Source organism: Hippocampus bargibanti, linkage group LG18 (assembly GCF_051943395.1).
Source record: "Hippocampus bargibanti isolate YZ-2025 linkage group LG18, ASM5194339v1, whole genome shotgun sequence".
Taxonomy (NCBI): domain Eukaryota; kingdom Metazoa; phylum Chordata; class Actinopteri; order Syngnathiformes; family Syngnathidae; genus Hippocampus; species Hippocampus bargibanti.
The window spans coordinates 882501-907707 of NC_142751.1; the positions used below are offsets into that span (position 1 = coordinate 882501).

Here is a 25207-nt window from a genome sequence, read left to right on the forward strand (position 1 = left end):
TACATTTTAAAAAGTGCCTTTTCGCATTCCTTCGACAAATGATTTTCAGCCGCGCGGTTCACACAATGTGGCATGCTCAGAATGCAAATGACAGTCAATGTGGAAGAATTGCCCGGCTCAACAAAAAAGCAGCACCTTTTAAAATGATTTGGTTTAATAATGATCAGCATATATCTCTCCATTTTGCAAATCTGTACAGGGGTGCAATCGACGAATGTTTTTGGCACTTTTACAGCGCCGAGCAAGTGGGCCCTGCGTGGCCATGTTTAATTCTTTCGATGTTAGCCATTATAAAGAGAAAAAAAGTGTATTAAAAAAAGTTTGTTCATCGGCTATATTCACGACTCCCCAGGCCCCCCAAATAAAACACAGTTCTTGACTTCTACTAAAACGGGTCGTGAATTTGCAACGGTAAAATAATCCCAGGGTGGAAACAATGACGTAAGGGAACAAAAGTTAGAAAAAGTTAATCTGTGAGACTTTGACGAAGGCGGAAGTATACGCCGAAACATGTCAGGTATTTCAACACCTACAACACACTGTCTGTAAGAAAAGAATCTCTTTTAAATTAGAACTTAATACAACTATTACGGAAAAGTTAGAAGAAGGGACAATTTCAACTAATAAAAGCAATAAAACAAGCCGACTCATACGAACCGACGGAAACATACCAAGTGGGATTAATATCAAAGCCAGACAGGAAGGATATTGCTCTTGGATCTTTTTTTTTAAATATAAATCTACAGCAGAAGAAACAAAATAAGTAATGTGACATTTTGCCTTTTCCCGACTATCATATCAATTTATTCTCAGTGTGAGTGTTGTTTGACATAGGGATCAAATGTTGCGAAAGTGTCACACAATGCATTTTGGGTACTTTGTTTGGTCTGAAAACTTCATGTTGATCCCTGTTGATGGCGAAATTAGAAGGAAAAACACATATATAACGCGATGGTGAATCGTGGTGTGTTGCACCAAGACTACTATTGGATATTCGCTGACACAAATTCCCAGCAGACAAATCAGCCCATTTCCAACAGAGCTTGGGCGCCATCTTGTGCATTTTCTGGGACGCTACATTGCTGTCATTGACGGGTCGAATTGAAATGGGAGGACTCCTTGAATCAATTGCAAACATTTATGCTTTCCTCTTCAAAACTATTTGAATCCTATTCATAACTGGATGAGTAACAAGAAAGCATCTTCTCCGATTCTGAAGCCATTGTTTTGATTCGAGAGCAAGGCAAGACGTCTTGGCGTGACCTCACGAACTGGGGGCGGGACTTTCTGAAAATGCCCAATTCACAGCTCAATTTTTTTGCAGTTTTAGCTCACTTCAAGTCATTTTTATTGGTGTTTTGCATTTGACTAAAAATATCAGCCTGCATGTTTTGGGTATTTTTGATGCTCTAAAACGTTTTTCTGATGTCACTTAGGAAACAAAAAAATGGTGTCGGTTGTCCTTTAACAGTTGAAGCTGTAACAAAGCGGACAAAAAGGAAATGCTGCCCCCTCGCGAAATGAATGAATGAATGAATGAATGAATGAATGAATGAATGAATAGTCAAGTGAATAAATAAATAAATAAATAACTTTAAAAATGAATAAACAAATATGTGTACAAATTAATGAATAGATACATCATTAAATAAATAGATCCATAATAAATAAGTAAATAAATAAATAAATATGTGCAAAGAAATAAATAGATGAATAAATAGGCAAATAAATAAATAAATAAATAAATAAATAAATAGACAAATAAATAAATAAATAAATAAATAAATATGCAAATAAATAAATAAATGGGGTCCATTTCCAAAATGTCTCCCTTGCAGTTTCCTCCAAGCAAAATGATTCTGATCTCCGGCAACATCCAGTAGAGACGAGCGAAAACACAAAATATGGCGACCGAAGCATTGCGACTGGCATCAGCTGATGGAAGGACAACAACAGGCTTCTTCTCCAGAAATGGCCACGGAACACGAGCTTGCAAGAGTTAATCCAATCAATTAGCAGGACCCGTTTGCCATCTGGCAGAGCGCCCGGGAGCCAGTCCGGGAGGGAATTTCCTCCGGGGTGAAGAATCACCGACATTTGCAATCGGCGTACACCGTGACGTTTTTTGTTGTTGCACTAAAAGAAAACCCCGGCGCATCATTGCAGGCAAGGTTACAAGGGGGAAAATGGCCGCAGAGAGTGGAAACAGCGTTTAGTTTCAGGGGAGGACTATTGATCGGCAGAATCAACTCGATTGAATTAGGTGCAAGCGCGCTTGGCGTAGTGATATGTAGCATGAGAAGGCGGCGTTGTCCTTAGCTCTCGCTATTGTTCAGATGCGTCTGGCTTATTCCGTGACTCTGAGGCAAAGCTTGAAGGAGTCGCCGGCTTTGCAGTCGTGCTCCATGAAAACGTTTCAGTTTGCTAATTACAAAATAACAGCTGCCTTTTAAGGAGATGAACTCATTCACAGCCAGTCACAAATTGATTCGGGAATTGAAAACGTGACGTAGAGCGCCATTCCCCAATTTGTTCGGGTTTTGTTTTTTTCATGTTTGGGTGCTGACAAAGCGCTGGTCAGACCTCTGGCAATGTTTTTTTCCTTTCCACAAGGGGGCAGCATTTGCCTTTTTTCCATATTATCGCTTTGTTCCAACTTCAGATGTTTAATAATAATAATAATATAATAATAATATATAAAATAATAATATAACATTTCTAAGTGCCTTTCAAAACTCTCAAGGTCACTTTACAGTCACAGGACCAGTTTTTCTGTGGGTGAGCAGCGACAGCCACACGCCCCAGCATTCACTCAAACCAGAAGTAACTCAAACAGAAAGCTAGCTAATAGATAGCTAATAATAATTAAAATATGATAATAATAATGGTAATAATAATCTCCTCTTCTTTTCCCTTCAGGGGTCGCCACAGCGAATCAATATCCTCCATCTATCCCGGTATCCACTTCTTTCACACCAGCTACCTTCATGTCCTCTTGGACCACATCCATAAACCTCCTCTTTGGTCTTCCTCTCTGTCTCCTGCCTGGCAGTTCAAGGCTCAGCATCCTTTTCCCGATATAGTCGGTCTCTCTCCTCTGGACATGTCCAAACCATCTCAGTCTGGCCTCTGACTTTCTCTCCAAAGCCTCTAATATGAGTTGTCCCTCTAATTAACTCATTCCTGATCCTATCCAACCAGGTCACTTCCAAAGAAAACCTCAACATCTTCAGCTCTGCTACCTCCAGCTCTGCTTCCTGCCTTTTCTTCAGTGGCACTGTCTCCAGTCCACACATCATGGCTGGTCTCACCACTGTTTTATACACGTTTCCTTTCATCCTAGCTGAAACCCTGCTATCACACATCACACCTGAAATTTTTCTCCAGCCGCTCCAGCCTGCCTGGACACGCTTCTTCACCTCTTTTCCACACTCTCCATTGCTCTGGACAGTTGACCCCAAGTACTTAAAATCATCCACCTTCTTTATCTCTTCTTCCTGTAGCATCACTCTTGCACTTGGATCCCTCTCATTCACACACATATATTCCGTCTTGCTGCGACTGATCTTCATTCCGCTCCTTTCCAGGGCATATCTCCACATCTCTAGTTTCTCCGCCACCTGTTCCCTGTTCTCGCTACAGATCACAATGTCATCTGCAAACATCATGGTCCAAGGAGATTCTTGTCTAACATCGTCTGTCAGCCTGTCCATCACCATAGCAAACAAGAAGGGGCTCAGAGCTGACCCCTGGTGGAGTCCCACCTCCACCTTGTATTCCTCAGTCATACCGACAGCACACCTCACAACTGTCTTACATTCATGATACATATCTTGAACGGCTCTAACATACTTTTCCGTCACTCCAGACTTCCTCAGGCAATGCCACAGCTCTTCTCTGGACACCCTGTCATACGCTTTCTCCAGATCTACAAAGACACAATGCAATTCCTTCTGACCTTCTCTGACCTTCTCTATCAGCATTCTTAAAGCAAACACTGCATCTGTCGTACTCTTTTTTGGCATAAAGCCATACTGCTGCTCACAAATGTTCACTTCTGCTCTTAGTCTTGCTTCAACTACTCTTTCCCAGAGTTTCATTGTACGGCTCATCAACTTTATTCCTCTGTAGTTAGTACAACTCTGCACATCTCTTTTGTTCTTCAAAATGGGCACGAGTACACTTTGTCTCCATTCTTCAGGCATCTATTCACCATCCAAGATCTTGTTAAATAATCCAATCAGGAACACCACCGCCACCTCTCCAAGACACTTCCATACCTCGATTGGCAACAAGTGCCTTTCCCCCCCTTCATCCTCTTCAGCGCCCTCCTCACTTCATCCTTGCTAATGTTTTCTACGTCTTGATCCATAACAGTCACGTCTTCTACTCTTTGTTCCTTCACATTTTCCTCATTCATCGATTCTTCAAAGTACTCTTTCCATCTTGTCATCACAAAATTGGCACCTGTTAATACATTGCCATCTCTATCCTTAATCACCCGAACCTGCTGCAGGTCCTTACCATCTTTGTCTCTCTGTCTCGCCAGCCTGTAAAGATCAGTCTCACCTTCCTTGCTGTCCATCCGAGCATACAAGTCATCATAGGCCTCTTGTTTGGCCTTTGCCACCTGTACTTTAACCGTGCGCTGCATCTCCTTGTACTGTTGTCTACTCTCATCCGTCCTCTCAGTGTCCCACTTCCTCTTTGTAACCTCTTTCTCTGTATACACTCCTGCCCCTCCCCATTCCACCACCAAGTCTCCTTATCTACCTTTCTTCCACTCGATACACCAAGTACTTTCCGACCTGTGTCTCTGATTATGTTCGCTGTAGTTTGCCAGTCATCTGGAAGGACCTCTTGCCCACCCAGTGCTTGTCTTACCTCCTTGCTAAATGTCATGCAACACTCTTCCTTTTTCAACTTCCACCATTTTGTCCTCACTTCAGCCTTTGTGTTCTTCATCTTCCTTACTGCCAGCGTCATCCGACACACCACCAACCTATGCTGTCTGGCTACACTCTCACCAACCACTACTTTGCAGTCACTGATTTCCTTTAGATGGCGCCGTTGCCACAAAATGTAGTCTACCTGTGTACTTCTGCCTCCACTCTTATAGGTCACCCTATGTTCCTGTCTCTTCTGAAAGAAAGTATTCACAATAGCCATTTCCATTCTCTTAGCAAAGTCAACCACCATCTGTCCTTCGGCGTTCCTCATCTGGAGTCCAAACCTGCCCATCACCTCCTCATCATCTTTGTTTCCTGCGCCAACATGTCCATTTAAGTCTCCACCAATTACAACCCTCTCACTTCTCGGGATGTTCTGTATGACTTCATCAAAGTCCAACCAAAATGTCTCCTTCTCCGCCAGCTCACATCCTACTTGTGGGACATACCCACAAACAACATTGAACATCACGCCTTCAATGTCTAGCTTCAGACTCATCATTCTATCTGATACTCTTTTTACTTCTAAGACATTCCTAACAAACTCCTGATTTAAGATAACCCCAACTCAATTTCTCGTTCTGTCTTCACCATGATAGAACGACTTAAACCCTGACCCTAAGCTTCTAGCCTTGCTCCCTTTCCACCTTCCTTCTCTGCATCATGTCAACCAGCTCTCTACCTTTACCTGTCATTGTTTCTACATTCAAAGTTCCTACTCTTAGTTCTATACTATTGGCGTTCCATTTCTTTCTTTTCCTCCGGGCACACCTCCTTCTTCGACCAACAGTAGTTCATTTTCCACCGGCACCCTGAAGGTCAACAGTACCGATGGCGGCTGTTGTTAACCTCGACCGATCCGGTATGGGATTCATAGGTTTGATTCGCATATTTGTTTTGGCAAAAATGTTTACGTCGGATGCCCTTCCTGACACAACCCTCTGTATTTATCTGGGGTTGGGACCGGCACAATAACAATAACAATAATAATAATAATAATAACAATACATTGTATTTATAAGCACCTTTCAAAACTCTCAAGGGCTACATCAATCAATGTATTGTATTTTGTACAGCCGCCCCCATTCCAACCTCAGATAACTCCAGACATCTCTAACTTGGGAATTAATTCTTTCTGATGAAATAAGAGAATCTAAGGTTTCTAATGCTGTATTGAATGTTTATGTCGTCCTACAACTCAATATTGTGTGGGTCCTGGAATTCAAGTGAAAATGACAAAAATCATGGCACTGGAGTGGACACATTTTTGCACATCGTCTGGCAGCCAATGAGTTAAAAAAAACTGCGAAACTGTTCTTCAAAATAAGATTGCGTCGATAAAGTCACACATTTGTGTGTATTTGGATGCATGGTGTGTCATGTATCATAACAATGACCCTTGTTAGCACGTTAGCTTGTTGCCCTATGATAACCCGCATACGTGCGCCAAACCGCCTCGGGTTCAGCACCAGCTGGGCGAGTGGTTGCGTATTATGTGCCAAAGAAGTTCCACGGCGGCCTCCTGTCGGAGAAGGAGAGCAGGTGTGCCTGAGGGGGGAGGGGGTGGAAGGCATTTCTTATCAGGATGTGTTGGTCTTCCATATTCCCTCACAAGGTGGACAGTAAAATGTAGCGATGTAGCGCTTGTGTGATCCGGCACAAGAGGATATGCTCCAAAGTCTCTGGAGCAAAAAAAAAAAAAAAAATCTAATATAAAATTAAAGAAATTGAAAAAAGGAGTACCGAGGCGCGACTTGCTGGAAAGAAATGGCGCCTCGTTACCATAGAAACAGGAAGGCGACATGACAATGGCTCCGGCGAGCCCGTGGAAGTGCGCCGCAGCGTTGGGGTGTGGATGGGGGGATGGAATGACGAGTCGGAGAGGTGCCGGCAGGAGGGATGGGCTACAAACGACTCACATTGCTTGTTTTGGGAAGCGCTCTGGTGGATCGGAACGCGTGTGGGAATAGGAAACAAATACAGGGTGAGGAATCGAAGAAAGGCCATTTCAAGTTGCATGCGGCTGGCGTGGTCATATCGGGGTCAAATTCAGGTCCTCCAGGGGTCAGGGGGCGGCAAGCAAGTCACAAGTTGCAAGTGTCACGATTTGCAAGGTGGTGGCGGACCCAAAAAATGCAAACAACAAAGTCATGAGCGCAAAAGGGTCCAAAGTAGCAAATAATTTTTGCCGTGGGCAGACCACATTGTAGTTCCGCATTCCTCTCAGGGGCCGTTATAAATTTGGGGAAGCATTTCTTATGTTTCATCCCCTCCATGTTACATACAAAGCGCACAAAAAAATTAATACAGCACTAGTTTTAGTTTTAGTTTACATGGGACAATTTGACATTTTGGTTGGGACTTCAGTAAGCACCATGGCACTTGACATGCTTGATTTACTTTAACGGGCCGAATAAAAGAATGTGGTGGGGCAGATTTGGCCCCTGGGCCTTGACTTTAACATCTGTGATGTAAGGGATTAGCCAGCTGGCTGAATAGAAAGAGAGCTAGTTATCTCAAATGCTACATATCTAGCTCTATTGCGAGCATGGAAGTTTGATTTGCTTTCGTCGTCCGAATAAAATGATGTGGCGGGTCAGATTTGGTCCACGGGCCTCTACTTTGACACCTGTGATGTAAGGGATTAGCCAGCTATCTCTTTCTATCTGAGAGCTAGCTAGTTCGAATGCCAGATAGCTAGCTTGATTGCTAGCATGGAATTCACAAGCTTGATTTGCTTTTGCGTGCCGAAAAAAAATGATGTGGTGGGTCAGATTTGGCCCACGGGCCTCTACTTTGACACCTGTGATGTAAGGGCTAGCTAGCTTGATTGCTAGCATGGAATTTCCCAAGTTTGATTTGCTTTCGTCGGCCGAATAAAATGACGTGGTGGGCCCGATTTGGCCCACGGGCCTTGACTTTGACACTCATTCTATACAGCCACGGAAAATAAAAGTGATGATGAGATTCGAACGCTTTGGAACTGTCACATGACCTGGAGAACGGAAAACGACAGCAAATCGGAAACAAGCGACTATTTGCGATCAAATCTTCACCTCTCCTCAAATACAAGCCATTGAACGAAACATTTCAGACCCCACCGCCGTCCAACTAGACGAATCCGACAAGATTCCCAGAGGGAGCTATCTTAGTCGCTTGTTCACGACTGGACCAGCTGAAGGACAGATGGACACGATTTCCCATTTACACTTGACGCCTCTGGAGAAATGGCCGTGAGTCACAAAGCGCACCTGCTTCTTGCCGGAATTTCACTCTGGCAGAAATATCACCCAAAAAAAGATGAAGAAGAAAAAAAGAATCTCATCTTGACACTTTTGAACCAATCATTTGTTGGCACTTCTATCTTTGGAAAGAAAGTCCCACGGGGGTCAGAGAGGAAATCGAGACATTTCGTTTGGTGTGAGACGCTTTTTTTCGCATCAGATACCAAATAAACGCCTCACTGACATTACCAAATTGAAAAGGATGACATGGAGGGCATTTCCTGATTTTTTTCAGGTTTTGTTTTTTTCTTACAGGGAGATCAAGTCCTGGTCAGATTTCTGATTTCATTTCTAAGCGCCTTTCAAAACTCTCAAGGTCACTTTTCAGTCACAGGATAAGTCTTTCTGTGAGTGAGCAGCGGCAGCCACACGCGCCAGCGTTCACTCAACCCAGAAGTAACTCAAATAGAATAGTAAGACAAATAGATGGAAAGCTAGCTAGCAAGCCAATAGATAGCTAATAGCTAGACAGCGAGATAGCTAGCCATCCAGCCAGATAGCTATTGTACGGTATTACAGAAAAGACACAGAGAATAGGCTTAGTGCCATATTTCTTACTAATGTCTACATAAACAAAAGTCAAAAGAACAAAAAAAAACTAAATAACAAATAATATGACAGTTATATGAGCTTGAAATGAGGGCGTCCGAAATACAATGCAATACATACATATTGGCAGTGTCTGAAACTCCTGACAAAAAGTTAGCGGACACCAGGGCAGACAACTCGGAAAAGTTGCCTGCCCGGCCAGAAAGTTGCCAGCCCCATTTTTCACAACTTGAAACACAATAAGACGACGAATCGCAAAAAATAAAAAAACAAACAAACACATTGCTGCGAAGTATAAAGGATTACTCTATTTTAAATTAAGGAAGCACCAACCACAAATGCTCCCTTGCTTAATACATATATGGTAAATATCCCTCTTTGAAGATATTGCTCCAGTTGTCGTTTCTCATCATGGTGCACAATGGAATGTTTGCATTGCGTTGTCTGCTCAAAGCAACGTCGACTCCTCTTCCTAAATGGCTTTCAAAACTCTCAAGTACACTTTTCAGTCACGGTGTAGTCCGAAGCACGAAACAGGCTTCTGATTGGCAAAATTTGCATACTCGGCACCGGCAGCCAATCAGAAGCCTGTTTCGCGCTTCGGACTACACCGTGACTGAAAAGTGTACTTGAGAGTTTTGAAAGCCGCTTAGAAAGAGGAGTTCACTTGACTTGAAGCGGTTTGCTTTTAGCTTTTGCTTTATTGAATAAAATAAACGTTTGATTAAAAAAAAATCACTTTTTTTTTCTTGACGAAGTTGTCGGCCACCAGGGCGGGCCGAGACGTTTTGAAAGTTGTATGCCCGACGTAAAAATTGTACGCCCCGGGCCACCCGGGCTATTGTAACACTGATATTGGTTTATATAGCGCTTTAACAACAGATGAAGCTGGAACAAAGCGCTAACATGGAAAAAAAGTAAAATGCTGCCCCCTTGTGTAATGGAAAAACATTGCCGGAGGCCATGGCCAGCGCTTTATCGGCACCCAAGCATGAAAAATTCGGGAATGGCGCTGTACGTCATACCTCTGGTGATGTTTTTTCCTTCCACGAGGGGGCAGCATTTGCCTTTTGTCTATGTTATCGCTTTGTTACAGCTTCAGCTGTTGTTACGCTCGTTCGTAAGTTGAATTTGTTCGTAAGTTGCTTCAGTGCTATATTTTGGATGACATTTTAGGCTTCTTTGGAAAGTATATAAGATAACTGACCTGTCTTGTCAGCTGCTGCTTCTTCCTAACGTAGTTGTTGTGTCAGCAAATATTTTGTCAATGCTGCCTATCTTCAGTCGTTGACAGTTTTTAACATTTGCAAACATAATATTTTTAATTGAAATGGGCTGAGGAGCTTCGTGTAGTGTACGTGTCGTGTAGTGCTTGGACTCTGTCTTATGGTGTCTAGCTGGCTATCCAGCTAGCTGGCTACTAGCCAGCTAGTTAGCTTGTTATGTAGCTAGCTAGCTTTCTATCTATTTGATTTACTTTTGGGTTGTGTGAACGCTGGCGCGTATGGCTGCCGTTGCTCACCCACAGAAAAAAAAAATCCTGTGACTGTAAAGTGACCTTGAGAGTTTTGAAAGGCGCCTATAAATGAAATGTATTATTATTATCATTATTATTATTATAGAAAATCGTAGTATAGTATAGTAGTATAGTACTATAGTATAGTAATAGTATCGATATAACCGGGACTATCGATATCGGATATATCGATAGTCCCGGTTATATCGATACTATTTCTATGCACGCACGGAGAAAATTACATGCGCGCAGGGTCGGATATATCGATAGTCCCGGTTATATCGATATTTTTTCGGACTCCCTTGAATATCGATATAACGAGACTTTACTGTATTGTATTTTGTACATCCGCCCCCATTTCAATTCATTTAGGAATTATCTCTTTTTTTTCTGATGAAAGAAGAGAGTCAAAGGTTTCTTAAGCTGCATTGAATGTTAATGTTGTCCTAAAAGTCAATATTCTGTGGGTCCTGCAATTGGAGTCAAAATGACAAAAACCCTGGCACTGGAGCGGACACATTTTTGCACATGGTTTGGCAGTCAATGAGTTAAAAGCTGCAACTTTCTCCTCCATTTTGGCTGCCTTTTTGCGACTTTTTGTTTCCACCTGCCAGGATGCGCTAACACCCGCCGTTGGATGGAGTCTCGGCCAACACTTGGATCTCTTGTATCTTCTTATCTCCCCCCCCCCTCCCTCCCACGCCGCTGTGCTGTACACGTCTTTGTCTGGGACTCCGTTTTCCACAGTGAGTGCGCTTACAAGTGAAGGGGGGAGGACGGGGAGGTTGGATAAACACAGCGCCTCTCCACTGAGGCGCGACGAGGAGAAGCCGCATTGGAGAGAAGGAGGAGGAGGTGGCGGCAGCATCCTCCACGTCCAGCTCAGCCCGCGTGAAGAATAAAAGGAAGAAAGCGCAGTCGGAGGGACGGCTTTTCTCTTACTGCACAAAATTAACATCCCCAACAGACGCTCGGAAACGAAGGGGAGGGAGGGGGGGGGGCAAAAAAAAGATTCATGTTTCGAAGAGGCAAGATGTTTTAATCCCACCAAAAAGTCAAAAACAGCTTCCCTTCTCGCCCATTTTTATGATTATTATTATTTTCATCGACATTTTTTACATTTTAAAAGGCAAAAACCCTAAAACAGGGGTCTCAAACTCCGGTCCTCGAGGGCTGAAATCCTACATGTTTTCCAAGTCTCCCTGTTGCAACGCACCTGAGGCTGTGTTGCAACAGGTGTGTTGCAACAAGGAGACTTGGAAAACATGTCGGATTTCGGCCCTCGAGGACCGGAGTTTAAGACCCCTGCGGCCTAGAAGGACATTCGTATCGTCTTTGATACGTAGGTTTCGGACACCTCGATCTCACAAACATGATGATTTTTTTTTCATCTAAAAATACCTTTGTATGTGATCTATGACATGCATTTTGCTCAAGTTTTGTTTTGGTCATTTATAATAATACATTTCATGTATAAGCGCCTTTCAAAACTCTTAAGGACATTTTACAGTCACAGGATATTTTTTGGGTGGGTGAGCAGCGGCAAACCACACGCACCAGTGTTCACTCAACGGGAAGTCACTCAAATAGATAGAAAGTTAGCCCTCTAACTAATCGATAACTAATAGCTTGCACGCTAGATAGCTAATAGATAGCAAATAGCTCGCCTGCTAGCTAGCTAGCTAATAGCTATCTAGCTAGCTAGCTAATTGATAGCAACACGAGCCAGCATTCACTCAACCCGGAATAAGTCAAATAGATCAAAAGTTAGTTAGCTAGCAAATACAGAACTAACAGCTATCTAGCTAATAGATAGCAAATTGATAGCAACACGAGCCAGCATTCACTCAACCCGGAATAAGTCAAATAGATCGAAAGTTAGTTAGCTAGCAAATACAGAACTAACAGCTAGCTAGCTAATAGATAGCAAATAGATAGCTCGCCAATATATAGCAAATAGATAGATAGCTAACTAGGTTGCCAATAGATAGCAACATGAGCCAGCATTCACTCAACCCAGAATAAGTCAAATAAATAGATAGAAAATTAGGGAGCGAGATAATAGATAACTAACAGCTAGCTAGATAATAGATAGCAAATAGCCAGCTAGCTAATAGATAGCAAATAGATAGCTAGCTAGCTAGGTAGCAAATTGATAGCAACACGAGTCAGCATTCACTCAACCCGGAAAAACAAATAGATAGAAAGTTAGCTAGCCAGCTAATAGATAACTAACAGCTACCTAGCTAATAGATAGCAAATAGCTAATAGATAGCAAATATATAGCTAGCTAGCTAGCTAGGTAGCAACATGAGCAAAATGAAATGATAATCATTACACAACAACAACAACAATAATATATAATAATATAATATAATAATTAATAAAAATAATAAAAAATAGTAAAATGATATAATAATTTATATATATAAATATGTATAAATATATATATTTATATATATAAATATATAAAAAACATATATATACATATACATACATATATAAATATATATAAATATATAATACTAATTTCCAACATGGCGGCTCCCAGTGTATTATTTGTGTTTTCCTGTAAAATCATGGCTCATTTTTGGGAAGTTACAATGAAAATAACATGAAAATACGGAGTCATATTTAAAGATAAGTGTTTTCTTCATTGAAAGAAAGCATATTGATAAAGTAAGTCATTCTTTATATTCCAATGATATCGTGTGAAAATGTCTGTATGAAATTTGCAGTCCAGCTTTAAAATGACAGCACCTCTTTTGGCAAGAATGGAGACTAAAAGTGAGCGCGCTCATCTTATCAAAGGCAGAATTGAATTGATATTTGTGTTTGTCGGTGTGAGGAGCCCGTGCGGATTTTCAACTGAATCACAGCACGTTATGCGAGCCTTATCGATCTCCATTTCCGACAAATGACAAATTGGCGCAGGGCCGAGTGGTGTGACAAGATGGACACTTGCCAGTCTGCCACGTCGGCCTTTGGCGTCGCCTCGCGTGAGCTGCCTCCGCTTGCAGGAAATGACAAGCCATTACTTTCTCCGCAGAGACTCCAGGCCGAAAACGTCTTTTGCTTTGTTTGCAATCTCCCCACTCAGATCACCACAAGTCTCCCGTCTGAAGCTCCCAGGCGGAATCGCACACTTTGAAAACCCGCAATCTCGCATTTCGTGATGCCGGATGGGTCAAATGGAGAAAACATAATACAGGGGAAAAAAAATTAAAATACATCAATATACAGCAGTGACGTGCAGTCAGGGGAGGCAGGTGAGGCCCGTGGAAATATCACATGAAAAAATACATTCAACAGTTATATTTATTGAGTGATTTGTACTTTAAAGTTCTTGTCCATTTAACTCCACCATTTTTGGATTTTTTTTCAAAATCACTAAATCTTCACATTTACCGTTCAAATACTAAGTGGAGACGAGCGGTGAGGCGGCAGCCGGCTGAGCCTCACCATGGATTGCGCAATCACTATGCTAACTCTGCTCTGCAGTGAGACCGCATTGCTGTCCCTAGCTCTGCATATCGCTATTAAACTGTTCAAACACTTTTAATATATGAACAAAATTTGTACAGTTTAGCTGGTGTATATAATGTACAGTCACTGTACATTATAAACACTGTAATACAGTGTTTATCTTATTTTTATCAAAACTGTGTGCATAGGTGAGGCACACAGTTCTCCTGCCTCATGATAGGGGGCGCTGATGATTACAGACATTTTTCTTGCGCCTCCTTGGCTGCAGAACAATAGAATTAGTGAGAGTAAGCTAAAGTAAACAGATAGCAAGTTAAGTGCAACCATCCAGTCATTTTTTCGTGTTGCTTTTCAGAATGGAGGATTACATATCTAATGAAAGAAATAGAGACTTTTAAAACTGAAGAAAGATAAGGAAGGCTTCTACAAAGAAGGTATCGATGCCTTTCTTCAGAAGGAGCGGTGCATGGACTTCATTTACAAGTAAAGGTAACACGATAAAAACGTTTTTTTAATTATTTTTTTTCTATGCTACAGTTTGTATATATAAAGAATGCTGACATGACATTTTAAACAAAACACTTTAACGGTTGCCAATCAAATGGTGAATGAGCTAATCTGTAGAGTTCACATGTTTGTAGATCTGACTGTGATGACGTCAGTCTATATCTATATCTATTATATAATTATTATATATATATATATATATATATATATATATATATATATATATATATATATTCATCACTTTGCTGCTGTGAAATGTAAATTTCTCCACTGTGAGACTAATAAAGGCATATCCAATCCAATATAATATATATATATATATATATATATACACAGTGAAACCTCGGTTTACGAACCCCTTGGCCTACGAACTTTTCGGTTTCCGAACGTTACATTTATGACAATTTTACCTTGGCATACGAACTATTTTTCGGGATACACACGGTGCTGCCACAACGAGTGATGTGTCGTTCGCGAACGAGCCCGTTCTCCTAACAAGGAAATGGTGGCCACTGTTCTTGTCCTCTATTCCCCGCCCCCAGTCTTCGATTAAAGCCACGTGATTGGTCAAGAACGCAGCAGTGGGGGGGGGTTAAACATTAAAGAGACATGCAGACAGGGATAGAGTGAGAGAACACACACACACACACGAAAGGGAGATGACAGAGCTTGAAACAAAAAAAAGTGTGAGAATAGGGAGAAAATGGATAGAAAACAACAGTTAAAATATCCCATCAATCAGGCTCCACAAATAACCCGCACAAGTCATCTGTACACTTGTTGCAAAAAGCTATCCTCCCAGCTAAATAGATCACAATTGATGACGAACTAGATACAATTATCACAGAGAAAGCACCTACAGGGGATCATTCCTGAAGATAGTGAAAGAAGACGACTACGTTCCTCATCAAGTGTTTCATGCTGAGGAAACCGGACACTCCATTCCATCAAGCCATCAACAACCATCACAAAGGTCAATAAAATGACTATTGTTTTTAATCATAATACTATAGCACATTTATTATACATAAAATAAGGTATATTTTGTGTAGTTTTAAGGCTTAGAAAAGTAGAACATAGAAAATTATGTTTTATGGGGACCTGGGAACAGATTATTCTCATTTTAATGGTTTCCTATTGGAAATTCATTTTTGGGATACACACTTTTCGCCTTACACACTTTGTCTGGGAACCAATTAAGTTCGTAAGCCACAGTCCCACTGTATCTATATATAATTTATATTTTTATATATAATATATTTTAATATAGTATCTATTACTATATTATTATCACTAGATAGTATATATCTAGGGAATTGTCGGCCCGCTATTTGCTCAACGCATCACGAGGTTTACAAGCTCAATCGACATTTTTCGCCCTCTTTCACTTTCTCTGCAGCCATTTAGCCACTCAATGATTCAAGGCTTCACTAAAATGTGTCGTAATTTCATCAATTATTGACTTGGTCATTTGTTTCGCTTTGACCCGAATATTCGTTGGATGAATATCCTGATTATTTTCTCTCCAAACGGCAACGGCGCCTTACGCACGCCGATGTTTGTGTTCCAGCATCACTCCAAAATCTCCCCGTCGACGTTCCGATGGATTTCATCGTTCATGATACGTTGATAAGATTGTTTGGCGATTGATCCGAACAGGCGGCAGCCACGCGCAGCTGCCGCCTGTCAGGTCAATGACCGTCCGCCATATTGAGAGATGCATCAATAACGCAGCCATCCGGGGAAGCTGCGAAAGAGGACGCAAAACACCTGCGACGCATTTGTGTAACGGTTAAGTGGGGGGAGGGGGGGGGGTTCTATTTCACCACCATATGAAGCTCAGTGGCCTGATTGGCCTTTCAAACCCAAACGTCCGCGTGGCGCATTTGGTCATAGTTGAAAGGGGGGGGGGGGGGGGGGGGGGGGGGGCGTTGATTGATGTCGCCGGATGTCGTAAAACGCAGCCCACCTCTGCACTCTCGGTGGGCCCACTTTGAAGCTCCCCATTGCGGCCCGAGACGCACATGAAAGGGCCCGGCAACTTTGAACTCCACAAGCGACGCCACGTCCGGCCTCGTCCACTTAAAGCCCCCCCCCCCCTCCCTCGGAATAAACAAACGCAACCCGAGGAATCATGTACTAATAGCCCCCGCCTGACCCGGCTTTGTTTCCGTGGCGATGACAGTGGGAGTATTGTTCTGGCCGGGTTAAAAGGAAGCCTTACATTTTTGTTGAGCTGATGTTTGGGGGGGGCGGGGCGTCACCCAAAGGTCATGTGAGGTCACGTCAATATGGCGGGAAAGGCTGCCTCTCAAAAGGCCAATCGGAATCGGAAGAAGCCCTTTCATGTTTGTTATCCACGAGACTCTTTAACTCCCTCGTTCTCAACGCACCTTATCAGAAAACATTTTTTTAACTCATTCCCTGCCAGACGCTGTGCAAAAATGTCTCCACTCCAGTGCCAGGGTTTTTGTCATTATCACGCAAATTCACGGACGCACACAATATTGACTTTTATTAAAAAACAAAAAATAATAATAATAATAATACATTTAATTTTGAAGCGCCTTTCACTTTACAGTCACAGAATGCGTTTTTCTGTGGGTGAGCAGCGGCAGCCACACACGACAGCGTTCACTCAGCCCGGAAGTAACTCAGATAGAAAGCTAGCTAGCTAATAGACAGCTAATTTGATAGTAAAGTAACTCGGCTAGAAAGCTAACTAGTTAATAGATAGCTAAGTAACTTCTTCCTTTCAAGTTGAAAGGTCACAAGGATGAGGTTGCAACCGCGCCACTTGTTGAATACGGAAGGCGGCAGCTAAGCCACGCCTGGACGTTGGACCATGAGCAGGCGTTCATGGCGCTTCCGCTCGCTCGCTCTCTCGCTCTCTCTCTCTCGCTCTCACCCTGTGACACCCGTACAAGACGGCCAGCCGGCGGGCAAAGGACTCACCCTGTGAGAACGACCACAAAGTCCATTACATTCCATCCGTTGCGGAGGTACGAGCCTTTGTGGAACGCAAAGCCCAGGGCGATGATCTTAATGGCCGCCTCGAAACAGAATATTCCGATAAAGTAGGGCTCCGTGTCATCCTGCCGAGGAGGGAGATAAAAAAAAATACAAAATTAGTCAGAAGAGAGAGACTGGCGGGCTGAGGGAGACTGCAAGAGTGTCAGAGGGTGGCCATAAAACAACAACAACAACAACTCGAAATGTGTGTGTTGTGTGTTCGAGGGCGCCACTTAATGAAGCAGAAAGTGAAAAGTCAAAAGTGAAAAGAGGGGCATGGAGAAGAAGGACAAAAAAACAGTCCTTTCACCAACCCAAGCAGTCAGGAAATACTGTTCTCTGAAGTAAAACAAATGGAATTTAATTAATAATCAAAAATAACAGTTTATTTATTCTTGCGTCTATTAGAAATGAATCTTGTCAGATTAAATCTTGTTCTTCTTCTGGTTCAGTTCTCATTTGTGTCGTTAGTCCTATCAGTCTCCAGGTGGGACATTAATTAATTAATTAATTCTTTGTAAAAGCCAATAAATACGTCATAAAAAAGATGAGCCACTTCACCAGCCCAAGCAGTCAAGAAAGCATGTTCTCTTATGTTAAAATGTAGACATGAATAAATTATACAGAAGTTCATAAGTAAATAAAGAAATAAAAACATGTGTACCCTTATCACGGTGGTCTATTATTTAATACTTAAAAAAAAAGATGAGCCCTTTCACCACCCCATGCAGTCAAGAAAGAATGTCAAAATGTTGATAAGTAAATGCATAAAAATATGTATACCCTTATCAGAGTGGGTATTATTTCATTTATTTTTAATTTATTTATTTTTTACTAGGTTAATTCCGGGTTGAGTGAACACTGGCGCGTGTGGCTGCCGCTGCTCACCCGCAGAAGAAATATCCTGTGACTATCCTTGAGAGGTTTGAAAGGCGCTTATGAATGAAATGTATTATCATTATTATTATTATTATTATTGTAAAAAAAAATAAAGAAATACAAAAAGATGAGGCCTTTCACCACCCCAAGCAGTTCTCTGATGTTAAAAAAAATTAAATGAATAAATGATAAAAAAATAACAATATTTATTCCCGTGTCAAGGTGGGGCATTAATTCATGCTTTGTAAAAAAAATAAGAATAAATAAAAAAGATGAGGCCTTTCACCACCCCAAGCAGTCAAGAAAGCATGTTCTCTGATATCAAAATAAAAAAAATAATAGTGTATTCATGCCTGTGGCAGGGGGCTATTAATGAATGCTTAAAAAAAGACAAGAAAATGACTGCTTTTCACCACCCCAAGCAATGGAGAAATCATGTTCTCTTAAAACAAGAAAAGTCAAAATTGACCACAAATATTTATGCCTGGAGTATTAATTAGTGCCTAAAAAAAAAAAAAAAAAATCTTGACCCCAAGCAGTGGAGAAATGCTGTTGTCTGATGTAAAAAGTCAAAATCCATCACAAATATTGATGCCCGGACTATTAATTAATGCGAAAAAGAAAAAAACAACTTCAAAGTGTCTCTTGCAGCCAAGGTACAACAAAATCATTTGAACAGAAGGCAAAAAAATAAAAAGGGACCCCTGACAGTAAAAAATCAGCACAAATATTTACGCAACCTAAAAACAAAAACATCTCAAGTGTCCAACTTTCACATTAATAATAATAAAAATGGAACATTATATTGTATGCAGCTGATTTAAATCAGCTCCATGCCTGAACCTAAAGCGAGGAGATTAAAAGGTACCCAAAAACTAATAAAACACACATAATGTTTGGGCCGCAGTCAAGCAAAAGGTGTCCTTATCCGAAGTGTCAACGGCGCTTACCAGGCGCTCTGACATGGGCGTCTTGTCGCTGGCAGGCAGATGCTGCTCCAGGGCCAAGACGATGCAGTTGGCGATGATGGTGGCCAAGATCATGTATTCAAATGGAGTGTCGGGGGAAGGGCGGGTTAAGGAGCACTCGCGTATCAAAGCGACGTTCGTTTCATCACAACGTCAATCATTCAAACAGCATCTCATGGAATCCAAAGTACGCCACCTGGACAAAAGTCCATTCATTCCACCATCCTTTCACACCCTGAGTTCAATCGGAAGATCCACAGATTCACAGTTCAAATCCCGCTAGCTAGCTAGCTCAATAGATTAGCATGGAATTTCACAAGTTTGATTTGCATTCGCGGGCCGAATAAAATGAAGCGGTGGGCCACATTTGGCCTGCGAGCCTTGATTTGGACACTTGTCACCTAATGCGTGTGTTTTTGCAATGTCCAAGGAACCTGTCGCACCCGGAGAAAAGCCATACAGGCAAGGCTGAAAACATGTCAACTTCGGACGGGCTGCCACTCCATTAACCCATTCACTGCCATTCCCAAATTTATTCGGGAATTGAAAATATGATGTCGAGCGCCATTCAACAATTTGTTTGGGTTTTGTTTTTTCATGCTTGGGTGACGATAAAGTGCTGGCCGTGGCCTCTGGCAATATTTGTTTCCTTTCCACAAGGGGGCAGTATTTTCCTTTTGTCCATGTTAACGCTTTGTTCCAGCTTCAGCTGTTGTTGAAGTGCGATCGATTTCAATATGTATTGTATTTTGTACAGCTGCCCCCATTTCAAGCTCATATAACTCCAGACCCAAATCATTTAGGAATTAACTTTATTTTTCTGATGAAAGAAAAGCGTCCAAGGGTTCTAGCGCAGTACTGAATGTTTATGTCGTCGTAAAAGTCAATATTCTGAGGGTCCTGGAATTGGAGTGATGATGACAAAAACCCTGGCACCGGAGTGGCCACCTTTTTGCACGTCGTCTGCCAGTCAATGAGTGAAAGGGTTTTTTTTGTTTTTTTTTTTAATACATAAAAACATCCTTTGATGGCCACAACACCATTCAAAACGCAATTCCCAAATTATCATTGAGTTTCCGACTCGTGTGGCAAAATTGTGATTATTCCAATTGCGCAACACGCGGACGCGACGGATTTGCCGACGAATCCTTGAAAACGTTGAAAGTGCAGCCAAGCAGAAAGCTTCCATCCTGCCTCGGTTGAAGGCTTTCCAGAAAGAAAAAAAGCAAGCAAGCAAGCAAGCGTCCCTATACATGTGCTGATGATCTTTCCGGACGGTCGAGCATTTCCAAGTATTTTCAATGGCCGCCTTCCATTTTTCACCAGGTCATCGCCCACGGGTCGCCTCCTATTGAGAGCCCAGCAAATAACACGTTAATGGCTCTTTACGCCAAGATGTCGGAAAACACAACAAGCCCACTCAGGTTCAATTCTGTCAAGGGGGGCCGGGGGGGCGCGGGGGGGGGGCTAGCATGGGTTTCATGCCCCATTTTTCACAACTTGAAACACAATAAGACGACTAATCGCAAAAAAAAAAACAAAACATTGTTGCAAAGTATGAAGGATTGATCATCACAATATATAACGGAACGACACTTTAAAATGAAGTCATTGATGTATCTACCACAAATGCTGCCTTGCTTAATTTTTCGTCAATATCCTTTGCTGCTGCTCTTTTGCTCCGGTTGTTGTTTGTCCGTACACTTCCCGGCAGGTTGCACAGTGCGTCGTCTGCTGCAAGCCACGTAAACTCCTCTTTCCACGATGCTCTCAATGTACCTTTACGTTTTGGAGTGTCCTAAATTTGGTTCACTTCTTTTGATTCTCTTCTGGGCTGGGTTAGTTTTGGCTGGGTTTTGGCTTGATTCCTCAGCACTTATCCATTTTTCTTGTGTTCTCTGTGTGTCTACTTTTGAAAATGATATGCAAATGCACCCGAAAGCACAAAGTTATTCCATGCAGGCTTCTGATTGGCTGCCGAGTATGTCAATTGCCAAACAAACGAAAATTAAAAATTGCCAAACGAACCGAAATTCTGACATTTCTAAACGAACGAATATTTCGAAATCGGAATACAGCAAACGTCTGATTTGATTTTGTTTTGTTTTTAAGTTGTCGGCCACCCGGGCTGGAAGTTGTACGCCCGGCATAAAAGTTGCACGCCTCGGGCATCCGGGCAGACGTTATTTCAAACACTGCAAGGGTTCACAAAAACACATTTGAAAGTATGTAAATATCGTATTTTCTGGGCTATAAGGCGCACCTTCAACGAATCACATATGTAAAAAAAATCCACATAAGGCGCACCGCATTATAAGGCACACCTTCAACAAATAAGGCACACCTTCAATGATGAGTGACAGATTTTTTTTTTTAATCCATATATAAGGCGCACCACATTATAAGACATACCTTCAATGAATGATATCTTTTTTTTAATTCCATTAACTGTATAAAGTGCATTGCATTAAGGGCACACCTTCAATGAATAAGGCGCACCTTAACCAATGCCATATTTCTATAAAAAATCTAGTGTATAAGGTGCACTGCATTATAAAGTGCACCTTCAATGTTTTCCACAAATAAGGTGCACCGGATTATAAGGCACATGGTCACCATAAGGCTTTTAGGTGCGCCTTATAATGTAGTAAAATACAGTCAATGAATGGGCAAAACGAATTCCAAATGCGAGCGGATGACAGAATAATAAATTTAGGCACGTGTAATTGATTTTTTTTTTTTCTGAAATCTTCATTAGCGAATACATTTAGGGTTTATTTTTTGGGTTCCTCAGTGTTTTTTTTTATATAAGGAAGTGAAATGAGATTATCCTTTATCTGTCTCACAGTGGAGAAACGTACATTTCAAAGCAGCAAAGTCATGAAAAGACGCCATTAATAACAAGAATGTTTTGTATTTTTTTATCTAGTGCTTGTTTGGAGTCGGCGAGAAGCCAACGATTTGTCAACCGAATGGCCATGTTTTCTTGTAGCCTTCCCAGCGTGGCGTGGAAGGCGGCGTGGGCGACTTCAGCACCACGGAGAGAGCTTGCAACTCGCGTGGTTTTGCCTTTTCTTCCGCCTTTCGAGCCACGACCCGATGACATCATGCTGGGAGAGTGTGTGTGTGTGGGGGGGGTGTCTTCTGACTCGTTAACGTCGCCCCTTTTTACTATTTCGTCACCGTCGAGATAAGCTCTGGAGCGACAGGTGCGACCAATGTTGCGCGGATCGGAATCAAGGAATAGATAGAACCCCCCCCCCCCCCCCCCCCCCAACTAACTAACCCACCGCAAGAGGCGACTTTGTGTAAAGAACATTCTTATAGTCAGCTGACTTGGAATTAATGTATTGTCGATTTCCATGAAAGCCTCCCGCCTTCCCTTCCCTTCCCTTCCCTTCCCCCCAACGTTCGTAAAGGATATGGCCACTCCGTGATGCGTTTGGCATACTTCCTGATCAGGTTGTCCTCCCGGAAGATGAAGAGGGAGCGGTTGACAGTCAAGCAATTTTGCTTGACGGGGTTGGGGTTGTAAATGGCCATGGTGCGGGCCCTTTGGGCCATCGACTGCTTGTACATCCTGTGGCCGCCTTGAGCGCCTCCGCCGCGGGCTCCCCCTCTTCCCGCACCCGGGGCTCCTCTCCCTCCTCCCGCTCCTCCTCCGCCGTTTCCTCCATAGCGGCTGGGCAGATCTTCGGCGAAACGAGCCATTCTGGGAACGCAAAGATCCGACGAGGAAAATCCAAAGTGTTTTGGGGAGAGGAAATGGAGGAGAGACGCATCACAACACAACGCGCTTCGTCCACCACCGGCGCAGTCGTTGTGCTTGTTTCAAGCATTCAAACGTGTTTCGTGCGCAATTATTTCCGTCGATTCATCCTCCTTCAAACGTCCAAATAGAAAAGTTTCCACACAAAAAAAAAAAAAAAAAAGAAAGAAAGAAAGAAAGGGGAGAAATCGATCACTTGATTGAAGCCAGCTGCCGCATCCACGAGGAATGAAAATCACGTCTCCACATCATGTCAGCATCGCGGCGGCGGCCAAACACCAGTTGAAATGTCGCTCCTTGGTTTTTTTGGGTTATTTGTCGATGGGGAGCCTCGGCTCGCTCAAACAATCCCTCTTGCGCTTCCCTCCTCAACGATGACACGAGCAAATGTGACGCGAGCGTTGTCCTGTGGATTGTGTTTGATCACTCCCTGCGTGGGGTGGGGAGGAGGGGGCCCCCCGGTGGAATAGCCCACGTGATCAAAACGGGCCTATCGTCGAACGGAGCGCTCGCTCCAAGTAATAGTTCCTTTCATCGGTTTTGCTGGCTGACTGGAGAGCGGACAACAGATGAACTTCGAGCATCGGAGGGGGAAGCAGGACGATTAGGCGACCCACCGCCAGGTGGCAGTGTTCAATCTACACCCTTTTGTGCGTCAATTCAAATACGCGAGACAAACGAGTAAGAGTCCGCAGTTGTGTCCAATCGTGATGGGAATTCCAATTCTTTTTAGAGAGCCGGTTCTTTTGTCTCAGGTCACCAAAAAGAACCGGCTCTTTCGGCTCCCAAATGGCTCCTCGGGTTGTTTGTTGCTATCATAATTTACTATCAAAAATAACGTAAAATGATCCGTAATGAATTATACAATATCCTCAGTTTTTTTCTTTTTGTTGTTGTTGCTGCTTAAATTAATTTACTGTACTACAAAACATATCCAATACACTATATCATTTTTAAATGTATGAGACTTTATTTATATTCCTGTGTGTGTGTGTGTGTGTGTGTGTGTGTGTGTGTGTGTGTGTGTGTGTGTGTGTGTGTGTGTGTGTGTGTGTGTGTGTGTGTGTGTGTGTGTTCTACCACGGATTTGACCAATCACGTGCGACATTAACCAAAGGGGTTGCTGAATCGGCTCCTATAAGCGGCTCCCTATTAAGAGCCGTCTCCAGTCGTTCACTTCAAAGGGACCGCTCTAACAGCCGGTTCGTTCACAAATGACACATGAATCGCGTCCAATCTTACAAGTAATAATAATGATCATAATCATCACAATCATACATTTCATTTATAAGCACCTTTCAAAACCGTCAAGAACACTATACAGTCAGAGGATGAGTTTTTCTGCGGGTGAGCAGCGGCAGCCACACTCGCCAGCCTTCAGTCAACCCGGAAGTAACTCAAATATAAACTCGTCATCGGCACACTAACGTTCAAAAAAAGCAAAACTACTCCCCAATAATGAGCTAGAATGACAAATAAATGAATAAAAAATAAGAAACAGACGAGACAACACTAGGTGTATTGTAGTGCGTTATAGTGTTGAGTAACTCAGTGCCGTCCTTTATTGAGCTCGATTAATTTGCCAGCGGGATTTGCTTTCTGCACGCTGTTTATGCAGATGCTAATAACATTAGATTCGCCTCATCGTAAATCTCACGAGCGACTGCGGGAGATTCGTTGGCTTTCAAAAAAGGAAGAGATGCTCGCAAATGCAACATTAATCTGACGGCGAACGACGTGTTTCAAATTTGCAGCTGCAAAAAGCATTGAAGGAAGTTCACGAAGTTATACGAGACCGCCACCTGCTGGTTCATTCGACACATCGCGGCGAGTTACGAAAGTGCACTTTTGGGTTCGAAAGTTGAATTTACCTGGCCGGCCGTGATGGCTTCGTCTCCATCTCCTGCTCAACGTTGCACGAAGCCTCGTCTTCATACCTGGTCGTCGTGGTCTTGCGGCGATTCCACGAAGGCTCCCGTGCCTCGACATCTGCAACCGACGCCTCCCGGAAAGTCTTCTGCGGCCGTGGACGCCTCTTGTGGTGGTCACGTGACAGGGTCCAGGTGTCCTCGTACTCGGCCCCAAGGGTCAACATCCGCCATGAGCTCAACGTGGCTGAACGAAGTGCTGACAAACAAAACCATTTCAATAGTGGTGGCTGATCATTTGCACTTTATTCATTCTTGGACCCAAATACATTTTTTTGTACATGTTATTGTGTCGAAATGGGTTAGTTGCTTTTAGCAATTCCCACAGCTGATAACATGTAAATAAAAATCAAATGCAGC

At 42.6% G+C, this 25207-nt stretch overlaps 1 protein-coding gene across 10 annotated transcripts in view; it reads right to left on the reverse strand.

The window, feature by feature from the left end:
- The window catches only part of cacna1bb (calcium voltage-gated channel subunit alpha1 Bb), a 117150-nt gene that overhangs the window by 91539 nt on the left and 404 nt on the right, over positions 1 to 25207 (reverse strand). For 6 of the 10 annotated variants that reach the window (XM_089020167.1, XM_089020173.1, XM_089020169.1 and 3 more), the window contains exons 2-5: positions 24791 to 25046; positions 22575 to 22862; positions 19133 to 19238; positions 17247 to 17386 (exon numbers count right to left, since the gene is read on the reverse strand). In XM_089020167.1, coding sequence (XP_088876293.1) covers positions 17247 to 17386; positions 19133 to 19238; positions 22575 to 22862; positions 24791 to 25046 — 790 coding nt within the window. Of the gene's footprint in view, positions 1 to 17246; positions 17387 to 19132; positions 19347 to 22574; positions 23033 to 24790; positions 25047 to 25207 lie in introns of those variants that run through there. The other 4 variants (XM_089020172.1, XM_089020174.1, XM_089020176.1 and 1 more) reach the window with 4 other exon arrangements.